Genomic DNA, 22,359 nt, shown 5'->3' on the forward strand with positions numbered 1-22,359 from the left:
TAGTTGAACAAAGAATGGGATATGAGAGTGTGCGTATTCTGAAAAATTCAGAAAAAATTATCTGGCTCTGATGTGAGATAATGTAATAAAGCGACGTAGAAAAGTTAAAATGCACGTTTAAAAGAGCACCATCTTTTTTCAAGCCTCCAATAATGCTACTATCTTTTTCCCCAGAGCTCAACCCCTTCTTTGCATAGAAGTAATAATATTGTATCAATCTCTAATATGTTTCAGTTTCCACTAGCTGAGAAAGGATATGATTTTTGCATAATCTACAAAATAAAACTCTTTTTTAACAACCTATTGGTAATAATTCATTTATATGGTAGCGTGTGGAAAAACAATTGCCAGAAGACGAAAGAGGTTCATTAAAAGACGTCCTTGTTCTTGACGTGATCATTAATCACATGGCTACAGTTGGGTCTCCATGGAACCTTATTTGGCAAAGAATGAGCAGCACCAAATTCCAGGAGGATTCACTCAGCAGATATAAAGAGAAACAAAATCATAAACAACCAAGTTATTCCATTTGGCCCACAGAAGTCTCTTCCCCACCCTTGTTTTTCCCCCCTTAATCTCAACACATAAAAATAGTGAAAGTGATTTGTTCAAGTCAGATTTTTGTTCCGCTTCTTTTGGCCTCCATTCTGTCTGATGGAAAATACCGGTAAGTGGGGCAAAGAAAGTAGAACATGTCAAGGATACAAACAGGAAAGAAGTCTCATCGTTCACTGATAGGAATGCATGTGTGCAAAAACACAATGACTCAAATCTATAGGAATTACTAAACCAGACCGTAAAGAAGATGAACTGTAGCATGAATCTAAAGTTAAAAGGTAGACATACATTTAATAAAAATCTCAGAGATAATTAAGCTATTGCAATAAATGCCAGATGAGCCTTTGCATATGCAGCTGATCTACACTAATAGTTACATTCATATGGAATACACTTTTCTCAGCTGAAAAAGTATTACAACGAGGTTGTTCTCATTTCCAATTCTTTCTTTACTATATCTTAAATTTAATCAGAAATATTGTCAATTATATGATATTTCAAAATAATGAAAAATGGTTCGTACTGTTTGTTTTCTGAACTATTAGAAATAACTTCCTTTAAGGGCAACTATTATATTCAATGGGATTAAGATACGGGGGGGAAAACTTGATCAGTATTCTTTTTGTAACCATCCTTTCAATCAATGAATTAAATTAGAATATAACAGTGCTTAAGAAAACATTAGATCAATAAGCTGTGAAATGTTTGTTCATACAAGTTGTACTGATAGCAATATAAACAAAACACATTCGAGTTTCTGGAAGAATTCCTACAGGAATGAGCTATCCAGATTGTAATAAATAATTTTCTGATGAAGCTGGTTTCCCTTTTCGTTTGAAAACAATGCTTTGCTAAAAGGATGACTCGTCTTCAGTAACAAATAAGTCAGCATCTGGCTTAAGCAGTGACTACTTTTATTGGCCAGACATCTTTATTTGGAACTCAAGGACTTGTTTGGGCTGAGTTAAGAAATACAATAACTACGCCATCCAGATGTTTTATCTGGTCACGGCTTAAAAAGTACTAATAAAATTGTTAATATAATTACTATACCTACTGCATAAAATAAACGTGTAGTTTTTCTGATTGGGAGAGATGTTGCTTTTTAAAACACTTAGCTGGGTATTTTAGAGGCTGAATTTATCTTCTTTCTCCTCCAATATATAAGCCTAAATAATCATTTATCTTAAATAAATCCTGATTGGCCTACCATGAAGACTTTTTCTTAATTGCCTAAGGAATTCCTTATTCCCTGTCCTTCCAGGTTTCAACCTCACTTTTTGTTCCAATGTTTGGGAGGAGCTTGTTAGTTCCCTTTCTATTGCTTTTTGGATCTTCTTCTTATACTTATTGGCATTTGATGTTTGGTATGCTATAATTTTCATGTTCTCCCTGTGGCAGCAGTTTACACAGTTCAGCAATTCCAATTTGTTCCGTGCTTTATTTTTTCTGTTCATTTTGGTGCTCTGCTCACACACTCACTTTGTTACCCCAGGGATTTCTCCTTGAGGATTGAACCTGGAAGGACATGGAATGCGGGATTCCATAGACAATGAAAAACAACCACCAATCACATGTTCCTGAAGGAAGGACCTGTCCCATGACCCATCTGGAGATAACTTGACCACTCTTTTCACTTGCCTAATATCGTTGAGTTTTTGCATTTTTGTACATTTATAATATTGTATATTTTTTTAAAAAAATGATTTCATATGACTAAAAATGGACAAGTAGATTCATATAAATCAAATGTATACTGAGTTCCAACGAAATTTCTAATGCAATCTTCTGGATACGGTATATGAATTTAGATCCTTTCTCTGGAGCTTCAAGAAATGTAGCCCAACCACAATGAAATTGTTTGTTTGTTTGTTTGTTTGTTTGTTTGTTTGAATGAATGAATGAATGAATGAATGAATGAATGAATGAATGAATGAATGGTGGGTAGGTGGCTTAGGGAAAAACCTCTTAGCCAAATAACAGATTAGAAATATATAATATAAATAAAATAAATTAGAATAAAATGAAGCATTTAAACAAAACTAGATGCCTCTAAGAGCAAATAGCAAGCAAAGCTTAGAAAGAAATAATACAATTTAAAAGACACGAGAAATAATATTTTAAATCAGGAAAACAAATATACATCTTACTTATTTAATGGCTGGTAGGGGGCAAACCTGATGATATTCTAAATTCTAAATAACCCTGTTCAATAATTTCACGTAATATATATGTGAAACATCACAGGGAATAAGACCCCAAGTTTTAATTTCCACAAAGAGCCTTGGTGGAGCAGTGGGCTAATGCCTCCTTAAGTAACACCAGCTGCCTGCAATTAGTGCAGGTTCGCATCCCACCAGGCTCAAGGTTGACTCAGCCTTCCATCCTTCCGAGGTAGGTAAAATGAGGACCCAGATTGTTGGGGGCAATTAAGCTGACTTTGTAATAATGCCACTGGGGGGGGGCGAAAGCCCTAATAAGCAGGCATATACATAGAATGAAGGCTATTGCTAAGCACATTGGTTTGTGCTTCTTAGATTGTAAGACGCCCTGAGTCTTCGGAGAAGGGCGGGATATAAATGGGATTAAAAAAAAAAGTTCAATACCATTAAATAGCCAGATCCTCCAGAAGGAAATCATATTTCAGGATAACAAATGCTGGTCAAGCTTCATTGTCCCTCTTCTAGTATAAGTAAAGCAACCTATTGGTCAATTTTAATTAAAAAAAACAAAACCCAGGAAAGTTAATTCTAATTAGCTTGCTACCAATGAAGGAGAATATTTGTAGCTCAGTGTTGAAATGAATGGTCCTTGGTGATCTCTGAGTTTGCTTGTTTTCTTGCAGATGTTTCATTAACCTAACCAGAGGTCCCCAACCTTGGGAACTTTAAGACTTGTGGACAAGTCTTAAGTTGCCAAGGTTGGAGACCCTTGTCCTAACTAACATCAGACTAGCATTGGTGATGTTACATAGTTAGAGTAATGAAACGTCTACAAGAAAACAAGCAAGCTCAGAGAGCACCAAGCACCCCTAATTAGCATAGTGCCCAAACACTAATGGATTGCTCCCCTTCCACTGCTCCTATTCTGACCTCTTTATTTTTCTACAATGCAGCGTCATTTTAAACTATATTTAAAATATAGTCCTACAGGAATAGGGCGGTATATAAATTTAATAAAATAAATAAAATAAATATTGGTATTAGAATATTAATATATAATTTATAATGTAATATGTTCTAACCTCATAATTAGTTTAGATAAGTATTTATTATGGTATATATGTAAACTAAGAAAGCACACAAAGGAAATATCACCAGCAATCAGTGGCAGTGGAATCCATAGAGTTAAGCAATAGGGATGATATGGCAGGACTGTGAAAAGTGAAGACTTAATCCAAAGTACCTCCAAATTTGTTTTCATAAAAAAGTTCAAAGTAGGCAAGCTTTGAAAATGCTAACTTAAATTATAGAAAATAATAAAAAAGTGACGTTTGGCTTCATTTACTTGTCTGTTTGTTTGATTGATTGATTCCTACAGACATTCATCTCAACAAGTAACTCTGGACAGAGTATATTGTTTATATTCTTTGTTACAGAATTGTGAACTGCTGCCTAAATTATATGGATTTCTAATTTAAAGATAAATGCATTACATAGAAAGTCTCTTCCAAAGTTCTGACAATTTAGCAAATTTAATCAGGAATTTTAATACAAGTCCTTTATTTATTAAATCTGATATATGCATTGTATTTCTTACCAAGGTTGATGGGAAATTTTGAACGGACATAATCATATATGGTTGAGGTCTTCTGAGATTTCACACAGGGTCTTTTTAACATGTATGCTACAATAAAAATTCCGTTTCCTTTTATGTATTTTTGTGGAATGTTTTGTGGAAGCATCACAGAAGGATATTTCCTATTCTCATGTCAAAAATCATCTTAAGTGGAGGAAGCTGCAAATGTTAAATCATAATGAAAAAGCAGCTATCCAAGTTTTGTGAAGTATTCACATTTTCTCTGGAGATAGAACTGGCCAGTATCAGAGACATAAACTAAATACATTGAACTAAAAATTGATCCATTTTTGTGCCAAATCAACTCAGCCCAATTTACTATAGAAGAAAGCTGGAAAAACTGAGATATAGTGGTCCTTATTCAACTGCTTTAAAACTTATTGAATTTGGTACTCAATGCATTTTGACACAAAAAATTTGTCCCAGTATTCATCACACAAGCTAGAACTTGTCAATGTTGGCTGCCTTGTGACATTACATTATTCCTAATGGGAAAAATTTGTTTGGTACTCATCACGCCTCTTGGAACCAAGTAATGATGAGTATCGAGGTACCCCTGTATTAGAATTAATTTTCTAACATATTAAGAACATTAACCTGAAGTTTTAGAGTTTTCAAGTGTCTGGTACCTTAATATTTTTAAGACAAAGTATAAAGTAAAGTGAAAATACTTTATCAGAATGCCATTTTAGTTTGGATTAAAAAGATCTTTCGGCTATAAATATCTTTGAAATCAATAAAATAATATTAACCTCATAAAAATTATTTTGGCAAGGCTATAGAATAATTTGCAATTTTTTGTAAGACGTTTGGACACAATTCCACTGAGAGATACAAAGAAACAAAAACCAATGTGAAACATCCCTCCTATAATTAATCAACTTCAAATCTACAACCAACCTAGGCATTTCCATTTCTCAAAAGTAAACAGTACATTCTGCCATATTATTAAAAATTACCTGTATTTATCTTCAGAACACGGTTTTAGAAGATATCAAACCCAAAGATCTAAAAAAATGCCATTCACTTAAAATTGTAAAAATTGTACAGGATTAAATAATGAAACATCTGTGAGGTTGTTTAACCCCCCCCCCACCATGCCCCAAATTATGGGTCTCACCAACAGTATGTAAGTACATGCCTACGATGTCTAATGTGTTGCAATAACTCTGGGCTTAGCACAAATCTTATATTGATCTTAATTTGATTATTCTGCAGTCCATGCATCTTGGAATTGTTTTAGTTAAAATCCCTGAGAAGTCTTTCAAGTTCCAAATTACATTCTCAATGTTATTTTCTGATCTGAGGTTGGACAACTGTCAGTATAGGCAAGAATCCAGATCACAAACTTTAATTATTAGTCAACCTGAGCTGAATCACCGTGGGCTTGGCTCCTCTTGTGTTAATAGATTCCTGACACACTCCTTGGAGTCACCTCTTAAAGGCTGGGTTCCAAATGTGTAATATCTGTCGGGAAGCACTTCTGACAATAGCATTAGAGAGCAACAAAGCCAATGTTAAGGAAAGGATCATGGACAGAGAACACCAATTGGATATGGTAGGTGTTCCAAATTGCCATAATTTGGAAAAAAAGAAATCGTTCTCTGAAACCAGCAGATCAAATCCAAATTATAGAAGGGGCTTCATACTGACAAGTAGAACCCTTTGCCCTCCCTGCCTGTATCTGGAAAACGAATGGAAAAACCAACCTAGCTTGAGAGTTTTGCTCTTGCAGCTTCATGAATGTTTAATTAGTGATCTGTTAACATCTATATTTTAAAGATATACAGCATTCTTTCACTGCCCTGCCTCCTAAAACCAACCGGTTCGTGTTTATGATGTTGCAGTGTTCTAGGATCATGTGATCACCTTTTGCAACCTTCTGACAAGCAATGAGAAAATCAGATTCATTAACAACTATGTTACTAACTGAACAACTACAGTGATTCACTTAACAACTGTGGCAGGAAAGGTCATAAAATGGGACAAAATTCACTTAACAAATGCCTCTCTTAGCAACAGAAATTTTTGGGCTCAGCTGTCATCATAAGTCAGGGACTATCTGTATTTCACATTCATTATGTACTTTTTGTGATTTGGTAATTGAATAAACTAAAACAATTAACTAATATTTAATGCATTTCTCCACTAGTGAGTGAGTGGATGCTCTACCTCTCTTTCTGTGATCAAAATTATGAATAAAATTATAACAGTGACCTTATGCATGACAATGCTTTATGATAAAATTACAAGGAGTTGGCTTTTAAGGCAAAATTCTTTTCAATTAAAATTATTTTTTATGAAAATTCTGCAATTTGCAGAAAGACAGAAAGACTTCTTAATAACTTTCTTTCCAGTACATCAGGACTTTCTTATTTCTGTTTTCCCTCAATCCCATTTCCCAAATATATATTTCAAGAAGGAAAAAGGAACAGGATTGTATTTCTATTCCCAGCATGCCTAGAACATTTTACTGAGAATGCTGGAGTATGTCATATTTAATTATTCATGGCGGAACAAACTAAAACCAGAGGATTTTTTTAAAATGGCCTATACAACGTACACACACATGCTGAGAATTAAAATGATAATTTATTAATTTGCTACATAGGGATTACAACAACAATTGAAAATAAGAAGCAAGTTTTGTTTTTCCTTCTCTACATCAAGACAGGCCATGAAAGCAGGCTAAAGTGCTACCTAAATAATCACAAAATAACACTTCCACAATGAATGTAACAAAGAAGTTAGGCAATCAACATCTGCTTGTGGACTGTCAATCACTGGGCATAAACTGCCCAACCACATGTGTGAATAGACCTGATAGGTCAGCATGAGATAGAAAGTTGAGACATTTACCTGTTCACAGACAGTATCAGTTGATCCAGACAAGCTTTGATCTTGTTTTGTGCTTCTAAATGTGTCATATTTTCTGTGCTGTCACCATTAATTGACAAAATGACATCACCTGGGCAAAGGTTAGCAAGAGCAGCTTTACTTCCTGGATTTATCTATAGGAGAAAAAGAAAGGAACATTACAAACTATGATATTTTGATTGAGTAAAACTCAGAACTGTCTCTGAAAGGACAAACATATGGAGGTGGGGAGATGTTCTAAGAACCCAGTGGGTTATCCTGTAGTTTTTGTCGCTATTGTTGTTGCCTTTGAGTCAGTATTGATTCCTGGCAACTGCCTAAACAAGTCTTTGCAATTTTTTTGGCAAGATTTCAGAAATGATTTGCTATTGCCTTCTTCCTAGGCTGAGGGAGGCTGGCCCAAGGTCAGCCAGCTGGCTTTGTGTCTGCCTAAGGCGGCACTAGAACTCACAGGCTCCTGATTTCTAACCTAATGTCTTAAGCACTACTGTACATCAGACTTGGCTTTCTCTTGTCAATTAGTGGCTCTAAATGCTGCAACCTAGCTAGTGCATATAATTACCAGTCAAAGAGAATGTGATAATATCTTCTACATCCAGGGCTTTTTTTGGTCATAGAACGCTCAGAACGGAGTTCCGGCACCTTTTCGGGATGGAATCTTGTAGGGTAGGCAAGGTGGGTTGTATGACATGTGTGAGTTCCGGCACCTTTTTCTTTTACAAAAAAAGCACTGTCTACATCTGAGTATGGGATTCAGTGAAATTGCCCATATTTTACCAGAGGATGGAACTGCTGAAGTTAAGAGTAGAATATAAATATAATTGGATAATTTGCAAAAGTGAGTAACTAAGTTGGAAACCAAGCCACAAAAAAAAAGAGCCTTGGTGGAGCAGTGGGCTAATGCCTCCTTAAGTAACACCAGCTGCCTGCAATTAGTGCAGGTTCGCATCCCACCAGGCTCAAGGTTGACTCAGCCTTCCATCCTTCCGAGGTAGGTAAAATGAGGACCCAGATTGTTGTGGGCAATTAAGCTGACTTTGTAATAATGCCGCTTGGGGGTGAATGAAAGCCCTAATAAGCAGGCATATACATAGAATGAAGGCTACTGCTAAGCTTGTAAGCCGCCCTGAGTCTTCGGAGAAGGGCGGGATATAAATGGAATTAAAAAAAAAAAATTTACATTAAATATATTAGCTCAATATATTTGCAAAAATGTAAATTTTGGTTTTCAGAAAATAGACTCTTGCTGGAGCCTGACTTCTCTGAGAATTGGTGTACTAAGTAAGTAAGTAATTCAGTAATTCTTGGAAAATAGTGTAAAATTATCTAAAAATGCTAAAACTGAACTGATGAGAGAGTACTGGTAATAGAAAACAGCACCATGAACCTTTTTTTAAAAGAATTTACCAATAATTAATATTTTTTCCTCTCAGTTTCCCCAAAGACAGATGTTTGAAATTTAGATTTCACACCATGATAAGTGATTCATGCCTAAATTATAAAGTAAATTATTCTGTCGCTTTGTTTCCAACTTACTCAGTTTTTCAAATTATGCTTTGGCAATATTTGTTAAAGGTGTCAGTGTGACTTAGTCAACAAACTATGATTTCTGGTTTCATGTTGTACATGAATGAAACTCATATTTCATAGTAATAAAGTACCTTTATTTTTCAATTCACAGATCAAAATTAAGTATGCAAATATTCCCCATAGTTTCTAAATGTTTGCCCTTCCAGAAACCAGATCTGATTTTTATATTCGTAACTTAATAAAAAGATTCTTGAGAACTGATTACAATTCCGAAATCAACATTTTCAGCTCAAAGGTCAACAAGTTCTAAAATCTGGCTGTAAGTATATTTGACTCTTGGAAATCTCCAGCCTTTATTCCCAGGTTTCAGTGCTTCGTGACATGGATCAGTTCTTTGAAACAATAAATGATAAAATATTTCTGCAATTAAAAGAAGCAGTCAACATTATGGAAATCATACTAATAGCTTCCTGCTGAGGTGTTATCTTTCTCAACAGCTTTGCTTGGCTAGTACTCAAATAGCTTGTCACTTGCCAGTCATGCATGAAATATCATGCTGTTTATTAAACTCCACAGCATTTTCCCTGGTGTTTTGTCTTAATGCCAAGATCTTGCAAAGACTGTTACTTTGTTTGAGTGCGACTAATGGTAGATCCTAGCAATGTTTGTAGTTCAGCTAAAATGCATTTTATTTTATTTTATTTTATTTTATTTTTTAAAAAAACCTTTCAATGAGCATCTATTAGACTAGCACACAGGTGTCAAACTCGCCATGTCACCAGACATGTCGTGAAGTATCGCGACTCTTTTTGCATTGCCAACAATGGGGTGGGCGTGGCTTTGGTACGATGAAACCGACCTGCGGACCGGCAGTTGGACTAACATAAAAAAATTGAGTTCCATATATACAGCTGATCTGTAACAAGTCAGTGGCTAGTAAGTATATGTATATATTGATCTACCTCCTCAATCTATCTTCCAAGAGATTTGGGGCTGTATACTCAGCATGCTGGCTGGGGAATTCTGGGACTTGAAGTCCACATATCTTAAAGTTGCTAAGGTTGAAAAACATTGCTGTAGCTCATGTAATTTCTAGTTGGAAAGGAGTAAGTTGGCAAGGGCACCATTAATCCAGAAGTTTCGATACTCCTTCACAACTTCTGTTACTACTTCTGCTAACTCGAGATAGTTGGCATTAAAAATGGCTCTAATAGTTTTAATTATATCTGCTCCATTAAAATATAATGTTTTATTGCAACTACAATCTTGTTTCTCAAGGTGAATTTAATATGTAAATACTTTAATCATCTCCTCCAATTGTTTTTTTAATAAAGAACGTGTTGCTTCATGAGGATCAGAGAGAAAGGTATTTCCTCAGTATATATTATTTTCTATCAAGGCACAGAAAGTGCTTTTTTATTTAATAAAAAAGAACACCCATTTGTAAATTACTAGATTTTAACAACTACATAATCTTCCCTTTTAGGTAGGCCAGCTCAATAAATAAGATACTCCAAGACTATTGGAATTTTGTTACTGGATGTCTCACAGAATTTCCTAATGCCCCCTCTTATACTAAAGAGAGTCAAGGCACAGTTATCTTGAGTTTCTTTCTCATCCTCTCTTCTTTCCCAGAGCTAGGCAGAGGTTTAGCTAACCATTCTTGTGTATCTTCTGTAGTGTTCCATATGCTTCTAGGTAGATAAGTCAGCCTTTGTTATAATATACTTTGTTAAACAGAGCAAAAAAGAAAAAGAAACTATGAAAAAACTTATTTAGTTCAATATTGTTTTCATTAAGACCTGGCAATGGCTTAATACAGACAAAGGAGGAAAAACATATTACTTTTAAAAGATTGTACAACTAAGTTGAATTAAAGCAGCCTTGCTAGAGATTGGGGAAACTGATACCATCAATTGGGGGAAAGCTGAATCAAAACAATATTGTACATATCGTGGTCAATAATACGCATTGATAATATTAAGTCATATGTCACCTTTACAAACAATAGTTGAATTGTTTTGGCAAACATTTGAGTTAATTTCTTTGGAAGAAAAAAAATGAAAAGCCACTCCTGTCTTCCAAAAGATTTAAATTGACCTTTTATATAATATGAATGAAGTGAAGGTATTCAGTACAGAATAGCTTGGATATTCCAGTTTATTTTTTTTGGCAGGACTGGAACATTTTCCAAAGTTTAAAACTTTCTATTGTGTTTGTAAAAGCTGAATGAAATAACAGCTTTGAAGAGACAATGTTACTCGTTTCTGGGTTGCTAAAGTTGATGCCTTCATCCAAGGTTGTCTCACTGTCCCCTTTTTCTATGTTTGCATGATTTCTATATTCAGATTGATAACTGACATTATGAACTGAAAAAGAACAGTATATTCAAAGTTAATCTGAACATAATATATTTCATGTAATCTTGTTTCAGTTATGAATTCAGTTGTGGAGGCTTAGGGAGGAAGACATTTTCTCTTATCTTCAGATTTTGATTCATTTAATCATGGTGATGTTTGTACAGTATTTTTGTAACCATGACCCCCAACATTTTCCCTATTAATTATTGTTCTGAGGAACCAGGAACAAAAGGATCAGAAGAGTAATGCATGTTCTCTTAACACCATACAAGAGAATTAAAGTACAGACAGTACTGTGCCATTTAATCTAGTTAAATTAACAAAAATTGGTCTTATGTAAGTTTCCCTGGAATGGGAATTCTGAATATATGCAATACAGGCTTAGACACATTGCTCAGTTAGATAATTCATGACCTAAAACTGTCCAGATTCAACATCCAATAGGAAATACATGCAATTCTAAAGCATCCCCACTTTCAGATGGATGAAGTTTAAACATCGCCAGTTTATCTCTTAGACTCTCTTTTGTTTTAAACCTAGCTTTTGGAAAAATGTTAATTTGATTATCATATTGATCAAATTCAAGTATTTTACTTTTGCCCTTGTAAAGTTATTTTTGAATTACACTTTAATTCTGAAAAGAATCTCAGAGTAACTTGCAATTTAAAATTCAATTTTTAAACAACATAGGGAAGCAAGCAGATCATAGTTCTGGAATTATCTTCAATTCCTTTACCAGCAGGAACCATTTGTTTGTGTATATTAGGAATATATAATAGCTTCGTGATTTCCATTATGGGTTACATGACTGGAATGGAGGTAAAAATGAAGCAATTGCCAACAATCTGAGCTGCTGCCCAGCTGCCTTCTCTCCCAGAAGGGTGCAGTGAATTGATTTTTTCCCCCTTGGCAGTCCCCAAACAAATTTGGCCCAGTTTCTAACATGGCTTTTTTTTTCTCTGCTGGTTTCAGCTCCACCTCCCTCCCCTACACCAAATTTGGTCCCAATTCTGTTTGGTTCTCAGAATTAAACCCATGGATGGAGAGATAGAAACAATTTATTCCCAAAGTTTCATTGGCTGGAAAACATTTTGGGTCTCTAAGTGCATAGTTACATATTTCTATTCTCCCCTTCTGCTTCTACCACATGTCTGCATTTATCCATATCCTCTGCAAAGTCTAATCAAAGCAACTGCATATCTGTGTATCTGCTCTGTCTTGCGGTTTTACTTGCCCATAGTTTTCTGTAAGTGTGCACTGAGAAGAATGGAGAAGACTGTGTACTGCAGGGGTCTTCAAACTTGGCCCTTTTATGACTTGTGGACTTCAACTCCCAGAATTCCTCAGCCAGCAAAGCTGGCTGAGGAATTCTGGGAGTTGAAGTCCACAAGTCATAAAAGGGCCAAGTTTGAAGACCCCTGGTGTACTGTAATCTCCCCTCTGAGTCACATGACTTTCAACCCATTTATCAGCAATGGCCATAGAAGAAAGCTGTATTCTCTTCTGTAGAGAGTTTAAGGAAATTCAAATAAAATCTGAGTTTAGTCTCTCATGTACCTCACTGCTGCCACTAGAGATTTGGAAAGACTGGTGGGGCAAAGCAAGTTTGGGGTTTAAACACCAGTTTTCTCTGGGTCAGCCAGCCAGGAGACAGCAGGACTTATGAGTTCATAGCAATCTGCCCAGCTGCTTCTCCCTAAAGGATTCAGCAGCAGGAGGAATTTTTCCCTCCATAGTCCCAAGCCATGTCAAAATCTATCCCACTTTAGACTTCTATCATTTTTTGCAAGCTACTCTCCCTTCCCCAACCAAATTCAGACCAACTTTGTTTAGTTTGAGAGAATTCTCCTGATGAGAGATGGAGAGGCTCTCTAACATTATGCTGTCTTAAGAAAAAATAAAAATAGGACAGCAAAACTAAGCCAGTAAATCAGAATTGGTTGAGAAAAATGTAAATGATAGTCTGTTATAAATTTTTGTTTTAATGGAGAAATGAAAACAACAGTAAGTACTGTAGTTCCCAAGAATTGTCTTGGTTCCATTAAGAAAAGGTGAACATTGAAGTGTTTTTTTAAAAAAACCATTTTGATTGCTTTATTTCTCCTGCCTTTGAAATTTAATAACCAAAACTTCTTTTTCCAGTCAGGAACCTAAGAAAATGGAACGATTGTCTTTCGGCAGGCTGCCTTCAGTTGCTGATAGGTGGATTTCTGAAAACTGTCCTCTGGAAACTGACACATTTCCTTTATAGCACAGTGAAAAACTATCCACTCCAGAGAGCGCAAGAGCTTGCAACTAAACAGTATGGTCCTACTTACGAATATTGCTGCTAGCCAAAAAGAATTGAATTATCTCATTAGCGAAGAGAGAAAACAAAACAAAACAGGGCTTGGCATATTCATTCCTGTCTTCCCCCAATGACAAACCTATTCTTCCACCAGCAGTCGCTTCTGGATTGGGCAAGGGACAAGAGAAGCCAACACAGAAGCTAAACAAACCACCTAAGCTGGACACTACTGACTGTTTCCTCGTCTGTGCTGGTTACAGCAAATGTTAACTCTTTCAGTAAGTGAGTTCATTTGCAATTTTAAGAAACTTTTGCTTCTGGACAATATCAATTTCCCAGAAGGCAAAATTGTACTTTCAGAAAAATCAGATTTGTGTCCATGCCATTTAGTGTGTGGCAGAGACCCCAAAACCAATACCTCCTTTTGGAAAACCTTTTTGGCGGTAGGAGTGGGTCCAACACCAACTTCAAAGAAGGTGGTCCAAACATGTTCAGAGATAATTTGACCAAGAAAATGCCTCAAGATGGATGTAAAATGGCAGTAGCAAATGTATTGTCTCAGCAAAGCACAAAATGAAAATTCCGTAGAAGGCAAATAAGATTATTCAGAGGAGTACACTTAACCACATAAACAAAATACCCACCCATGTCATCCATTTGCATCCAAAGGAGAAACAGGCAAATCACTCAGATCCCATGCAATATGCATACGTAAGACCTGTGCTGCTCCCCTTGAGCATCAAAATATTTGGTATTTCTCCATTCTCAAGAAGCAACTTTATTAAGATGAATGATTACATGTATTTAGTTTTTGTATTCCTTACTTTTATTATTTTTATCAATAACTCAAGGCAGCAAACATATCCACCACACCTTCCTCCTCCCATTTTTTTCACAGTAACAAACCTATGAGGTGGGTTGGGCTAAGAGTGATTGGCCCAAAGTCACCCAACTGATTTTCATGGCTAAGGCAGGACTTGAACTCACAGTCTCTTGCCTTCTAGCCTGATGCGGCCGTGCGGGTGCTTATGGGAGTATCTCAGTACTCCCATGTTACACCACTCCTGCGCGAGCCGCATTGGCTTCCGGTTACCCTCCAAGTGTGATTCAAGGTGCTGGTAATAACCTTTAAAGCCCTACATGGCTTAGGCCCGGGGTACTTGCGAGACCACCTGCTGCCATTGTCAACCTCCCATCGCCCGGTTCGCTCCCACAGAGTCAGCCTCCTCAGGGTGCCGTCGGCCAGGCAATGCCGGCTGGCGACCCCCAGGGGGAGAGCCTTCTCTGTGGGCACGCCGACCCTCTGGAATGAGTTGCCTCTGGAGCTGCGGATGGCCCCTGACCTTTGGTCCTTCCGCCGTGACCTGAAGACGTGGTTGTTCCAACAAGCGGGCCTGGACTGACTACGATTTTTAATTAGGCTTTTACTGGGTTAAATTGTTTTGTAATTTTGTATTTATTGTTTAATTCTCTTTTAAATTTTTTACTTTATGTTTTTAATTTTTATTGTTGTGAGCTGCCCTGAGTCCTCAGGGAGAAGTGCGGCATATAAATTTAATAAAATGAAATGAAATGTCTTAACCACTGAACCAAACTGACGTTCCAGATTTTCTATAAATCATTGGTTATTCTTTTAAAAGTTATTTTTCTAATCAGCAACAGTTATTACAGTAACCAAAATTATTTAAAAGTGTACTTTTAAATGCTTTCATTTTAGAAATATTAAACTATTGTAATCAACTTGAAAAATAGGTTTTCTTATGTTTGGATATCTGTATTTCCACAGTAGCTAACTACATCTGCATCAGGAAAACAATAGTTTAAACTTTGTTTCAAAAATGCTGATGTCATTATACCACCATTGCAGAATGGTATGAATTCTCCCAAGTAGTTTGAATGTTTTTGTTTCATCCAGCTTGGCAAAGACAGAAAGTGTTTAGGGTGTGGGAGATTTATTTTGTTAAGCTTCCACCAAGGTCAGGCTTGGAATGAAAAGATTATAAATAATTTCTTCTGCCTGATTTCCTCTTTTGGATTGCCAGTGCAATCAACTAATTTAAGTAATTAATAATAGGCTTGACATTAAAATGGCTCTAATTATCAGTGTGCCAAAATACAATAAAGTGAATAAACAAAGAATATTTTACAATTATGTCCAAAATGACATAAATTTAAAAGAACCTTTTCTCCCTTGAATATCACCACCCTACTGTGAGGTTATTCAAAGTAACTTGTGTTTTCTTCACAATGTGTTAATTGAATATGGTTAAGCTAGTGAAAGAAGATTCAATAATACCCCTGTGTTGTCTTAGATTAAAAGAATCCCCCAGTGTATCATATTATGAAATTGCAAACAAGATTCAGGTTGTATGATAAAGCTGAACCATACCTTAGCTGTAGAAGAGCAAATCTAAGAATCATCCCAAAATAAACATTTTTCCAGTTCCTTCCCAAGTCGTTCTTAACACACGCAAAGGAAGGAACTGGAAAAACATTTACTTTCAATATTTTGTCTTTCTGTCTAAATGAAAACAAAACATCCTTAACACTGTCTTCAACTTATTGAAACTTCCAAAAATTTTATAGCATCCTTCTAGACCAGCTTTAGGGAATGAGAAAGCATGGCAAGTTTCAGATGGTATTCGTTGGAGCAGAAAGGTTGAGCCTGAAGGCCCAAATTAAGGGTGATTTAGTGCTTGGCATTCTCTTCTCTCCCTCATATGAACTCAACGGAAGTCATTGGTTGGTTCTGGGTATCATGAACATGCTGATGGTATACAGTGGTATCCCTCAATCACTGGATAATCAAGCAGTGCAATTATTGTTTTGTCTGGAGGCTCTTGGGGGACCTGGACAGGAAGGAACAGGCTTAGATTTGATCTAGTAAGACCAAGCAGCCATGGGTGTTATGTCTTCCTGGTACTAGGGATCTTCCATTTTTGTACTATTTCACATGGCAATCTCCAAAGATGGCTGCTTTGGCCAGGAAGGCCTTTGCCCAGCTGTACCACTATGCCAGTTGTGATTAGAGACTTCCTCATGGTCTCACATGTTCTGGTCACTTTTTAGATGGGCATGGCACAAAGTCAAGATATTTGAAGGATTGCATGTCTTCCATGGTGCTATCCGTCGTTTGATAGATTTGACTTGTTTCAGATCCTTTTGATTAAGCAATGTTATGTAGCAGGACCCAGGAAGTGGGCCTTCTCTGTTACTGTACCTGCCCTGGAGATTCATCGGGTTCCTACCCTGCCTGCCTTCAAGTGTACTTTGAAATTCTGGTTTTTCCCTCAGGCCTTGAGCTAGGATAGTTCAATGGTCCCTTTAAACTGGAAGGGGATGTGGAAGGGTAGTTTTGTTTCCTGGGATGGTGGATGTGTTATGATGTTGTGTTATTAACGGAAGTAGTCTTTTCACTTTGTAAGACTGCCTGGAGATAGGCAGGAAGGAAGATAGATAGATAGATAGATAGATAGATAGATAGATAGATAGATAGATAGATAGATAGATAGATAGATAGATAGATAGATAGATAGATTCAGTTTGGGTATAACAACTTACGATTACTTGAAAAAGATGGGGTCATTTCCAATTTTCTCCTCATACCCCCACCACAGAAAAAAAAAGATGAAACAAACCAAATTTTGTGCACATGCTTTTACAGGAGCATCCCATACAATTGATTTCCTACAATTTTATCACTAAAAAAAATTGAAATTCACTCACATTTCTACTTATGACAATAACATATAGTATTCAATTGGTCAGCCACTTAATCCCTTCATAGTATATGATTCCTTTTCCACAGTATATGATTCCTTACTGTAATTTGGTGACTGCTATCTCCGAAATGCAATTAATTATATGGCATCTCATCTTACAATTGTGCATTAGGTTTATAAAATAATTTTCCTTTACTATTTGGTTTATTGGCTTAATATAATTTATGCTTTTTTAATGAAATCACTTGAATCATTTTCTAAGTGAAACTAATCACAGAAATAAAATTGTGATGCGAACCATAGCAAACTACTACTATCTTCTACAGTTCTTTAATGAAATTGTTACCTGATAACTCTCTAAAATCTCAGCCACAGAGACAAACTTTAAAAGACTACAATCTTAAATATTTGGGAAAACCCATTAAAACATACAAGACTAATAAGCTGTACAACAAGACAGAAATATATATACAAAATGTCTGATTAAACCTGAACAAGACTGAGCTGCATCTCCTTGCTAAGAGATTATAGTTGTAATGCAGGATTTAATGGATCATTTCTAGAGGTGGGGCACATACTTAACAGATTTTTGCACTGTGAATAATAACCCAGATACCTATTTAAGACCAAAGTTGTCATCACTATTTAACCACATGTAGACTATGCAGATACTGACTCCTTAACAATACAATTTCTAATGATTTTAAGATACTTGTGTTATCCAGGAGTTATTAAAAATAGCTAAGTGAAGGGGAGGAGCCCTGCCATTTATGACATTATGTCTGCAGGCTGTGTAAATGGTAGCATACATAGAGGTCTCTGTTGTGTAGACATTTCAGTTCCATACTTGGACAAAACTGGTTTAATGACATCTCAGCCATAATTTATTGGAGTGAGATTGGTCTCTACTGCCTCCATTGTGAATACCTCTCCTTTTAATTATACCTGAATACTATAAAGTAGAGACTGCAGATGTTGGTCTTTGCTAAACAAGGAATGGAAGGCATTCTAAGGAAATGAAAAGGCTGGAATTGTTGCATACCACAATTCAATATTAGAGAAAATTACCCAAAGCAGCAAATAAATGTATCTTTTTCATGGAGGCAAAGAAAAATAAATAGCACATGGATATTTATAATTACCTTGCTCCAGATCAGGGCAGTAAAAAAATAATAATACTGCAGGCACTGACTAGTTTTTAAATTTCTCATCTTTTCTTTGTTATTGTGGCAATGATGGGAATCATAGCAAATTAATTTTATCATAAATTACTCTAATATTACAACTATTTCACACAAAAATATAATATAAACCAGTCTTTTTTAAACTTGGCAACTCTAGGAAGTATGGACTTCAACTCCTAGAGTTCCCCAGACTCCACACATCTGAAACTTGCCAAATTTGAAAAATACCCATATAAATGTATAACCTTTAAAACAAAACCTTGTTATTACACGATAACTGCTCTGAAGAAAGCAACAAATGTAAAAAGAAGCAGGAACAAGGAAGCTATGAAGGAAATCTAGCATAAAAGTTACCATAACAAAAATATGGCTTAGTGTGAAATCTTCCCTTAGGTTCTAGACTGGCTGCATACTTACTCTTCAAGTACTTTTATACTTGGAACAGTTCCAAGGGGGGAAACTGTACTCAATTTATCAATGAAGGAAATGCATAAAGAGTAGGCTCTAATTTTTCTCCAGTTTGCCATGATATTCTCATTCCCAGCAGGTTTTGAGGCTTGTAATTTTGTTGTCTTTTGCAGAACAGTGTGGATTCTTGAAGTAAGTCTCAAGGAAACCTCATAGAAACATGTCAGAGCAATAGAATTTAAAACAAGGTGACTGAATTCTTCTCTAACAACACTTCATGACAGTGTAGCAACTCATTTATAGTTAGCATGTTAGTGCAACTACCTAACCAACCTCCCAAGTTAATGTATGAATAAAATGTAGCTCAAATTTAAAAATAGCTTTTTTTCTCAGTTTTATGGGGGAGGTCCATAATAAAAATATATACAAAGATGTCTACATTGGTAAAAGAAGGCCTAATAAATTGCTTGCCTACGTCAGAACAGTGCATGTACAACAGATATACTTAGAGAAAATGCAAGTATTTATAAGTATATATTCAGATAATTTTATCTTCATGAAGATTTTATTTTGTTACAAATGAGTAGGAAAATGATCCACTGCAAGTTTAATATTAAAAAAATTAAATAGTGACCAAAAGAAAAATGGATTTGCTCACTTATTGATATTTATGAATAAGCCTCATTAAACACTTTCTTAATTTGCTTTAAAACCCAACGTAAGTTCTTAAGTGAACTTTCCATGGAAGAATTTAGGATGCTATGTCTGGTTTGCAGAAATCCAGATGAGAACTACAGAGATCCAAAAAATCATAAATTTCTGCTTCTACCTAATTGTCATCCGGATTTTTGGTATTCAAATCTAGCAGCCCTAAATGAAAAAAATTCCATAAAGAAAGGCAGTAGATTTTCTAAAACAAATAAAGTATGTTGAAGTATATTTATAACTTTTCTTGTTCCTCATCTAGATACTGCCATATATTTATCTGCTACAATAATTTCTGCTATTAAAATTCCAGTTTAAAACAATGAGTATTTAAGGAGAAAGGCCTATCTAAAAATCTATTAATTACTTATAATTGTTCTGAAAAAATCATCTTTCCTTTATCTTTATCTCTTTTTTTAATTTGCTGCAATGTATTCTTCTAACACATTCATTTACAGAAACCACTTTGCAGACTGTAGATGGGAAAACACCCTTTAACAACTGTTTTCTCTGTGCAATGACTTGAGAACCAATCACAAGTAATATAAACAAAGCATTTATCTTCAAAAACAGTTCTTTTCAGACTTAAGATACTGAAAGATCCAAAGTTCATATAATTTTGCTACATTAAGCATACTAAGATAAAGTACAATAGTCTGTAAAATATTAGGGTAGACAGAGTATCTATAGTGTAAGGTATCAAATTATAAGATACTCAAAATGGAATAGTCTAAAAAGGATGGGGGAAACGTTAAATAAATTTATATCATACATGCTCATAGAAATATGGCCTGTTTTAATATTTAGTGGAAAATTCAGAGAAACCTAGAGATTATATACATTTATAACACTTTAAATGACTTTATAGATTACATTCATCTTTTAAGCAAGCACCTTTTCTCCTCAGTAATGTAATATAACATGTTTAACATGTTATGTAACATGTAATGTAACATGTCTAACATGGACATTTTTCAAGGCAGCCTAGCTGGATAATAGGTTCTTACGGTATTATTTTTTGCATTTTAAGAAGAGGCTGGACAGCCATTTGCCTGAAATGGTATAGGGTTTCCTGCCTGAGCAGGGGGTTGGACTAGATGACTTCCAAGGTCCCTTCCAACTACTTATTGTTGTTGTTGTTGTTGTTGTTGTTGTTGTTGTTGTTGTTATTATTATTATTATTATTATTATTATTATTATTATTATTATCAGATACTGTGGGACAGGACCCTATTATAGTACCGGTACTTGCCATTCTTGTATCTTTCATTACTTGTCTTTCATCATATGCAATAAAATTAGTCATATTTTTAGATTTATATTCATTTCATTGCAGTGTATACAAATGAGTAGACTTATGGGTAAAATGGTACATTGGAAATAAATGGTTCTTCTAAGCTGATAACTCATCAAGCTCTCAACAATCTCGTTCATCTTTGCATCTACAAATGGGGCAAGCCTATCTTCTGTCCTTTCTCAGCACCTTCTGCCACATCCATTCTAGCAGAATATTCCTCCCCCACACACACACACTGCATTCATTCAGCATGTTATACAATTTTCTCCAAATTCATATCTGGTTCTTTCATTATCACTAATTACTGCAGCAGAATTTGCAAACATCTCCAACCTTTCTACCTGTTCAAACGAAAGCTGAACTTTGTTCATTGGGACACATAGACAAGTGAAGCATTTTCTGAGAAAAAAAATCAAAACATGTTTTTTTATTACAGATTAAAATGGTCCTTCAAAAGAACTATTTTTCTTTCATCACTAATTAACATTAACTTTGTATTAACACATCTGTAGCATGTGACATGCTCAGATCTGTCATATTTTCTCTCTTTGCATCTAAATTTCAGTTGGGTTGCTGAAAGTAAAATTCAATCCCACACCAGAACAGAGCCCCCCAGATTATGACAAGTCACTTTTTTTGTCTCTCCAAATGAGTAAGAAATTGTATATACAGGTAGTCCTCGACTTACGACCACAATTGGGCCCAAAATTTATACTGCTAAGTGAGAAATTTGTTAAATGAGTTTTGCCACATTATATGACTTTTCTTGTCATGTTTGTTAACTAAATCACTGCAGTTAACCAGGCTCAAGGTTGACTCAGCCTTCCATCCTTCCGAGGTAGGTAAAATGAGGACCCAGATTGTTGGGGGCAATTAAGCTGACTTTGTAATAATGCCACTTGGGGGTGTGTGTGTGAAAGCCCTAATAAGCAGGCATATACATAGAATGAAGGCTACTGCTAAGCTTGTAAGCCGCCCTGAGTCTTCGGAGAAGGGCGGGATATAAATGGAATTAAAATAAAATAAATAAAATAGTAACACTGTTGTTAAGTGAATCTGGTTTCCACATTGACTTTGCTTGTCAGAAAGTCACAAAAGGGGATCACATGACCTCAGGACATTGCAGCCATCATAAATGTGAGTCAGTTGTCAAGCATCTGAATATAAATCACATGACCATGGGGATGCCATAATAGTTATAAGTGTGAAAAATGGTCATAGGTCACTTTTTTCAGTGCCATTGCAACTTCGAATGGTCATTAAATGTACTGTTGAAAGCTGAGGACCATCTGTAGCAAATTATCTTTATTATGAATGAATATGTACCATTAAATCATTTAGCCTTGGTGGAGCAGTGGGCTAATGCCTCCTTAAGTAACACCAGCTGCCTGCAATTAGTGCAGGTTCGCATCCCACCAGGCTCAAGGTTGACTCAGCCTTCCATCCTTCCGAGGTAGGTAAAATGAGGACCCAGATTGTTGGGGGCAATAAGCTGACTTTGTAATAATGCCGCTTGGAGGGTGTATGAAAGCCCTAATAAGCAGGTATATACATAGAATGAAGGCTACTGCTAAGCTTGTAAGCCGCCCTGAGTCTTCGGAGAAGGGCGGGATATAAATGGAATTAAAATAAA

General features: G+C 35.7%; 2 protein-coding genes across 2 annotated transcripts in view; one reads left to right on the plus strand and one right to left on the minus strand.

Annotated features, from left to right (window-relative positions):
• The window catches only part of P4HA2 (prolyl 4-hydroxylase subunit alpha 2), a 291,582-nt gene that overhangs the window by 133,914 nt on the left and 135,309 nt on the right, over window positions 1-22,359 (plus strand). The gene's annotated exons all lie outside the window — the stretch shown is intronic.
• The window catches only part of PDLIM4 (PDZ and LIM domain 4), a 76,119-nt gene that overhangs the window by 50,029 nt on the left and 3,731 nt on the right, over window positions 1-22,359 (minus strand). Inside the window, exon 2 of the mRNA XM_081319538.1 lies at window positions 7,216-7,367. Within this exon, the coding sequence (XP_081175664.1) occupies window positions 7,216-7,367 (152 nt within the window). The remainder of the gene's footprint in view (window positions 1-7,215; window positions 7,368-22,359) is intronic.

Source organism: Vipera berus (genome assembly GCF_964194415.1).
Source record: "Vipera berus genome assembly, chromosome: 2".
Classification (NCBI taxonomy): domain Eukaryota; kingdom Metazoa; phylum Chordata; class Lepidosauria; order Squamata; family Viperidae; genus Vipera; species Vipera berus.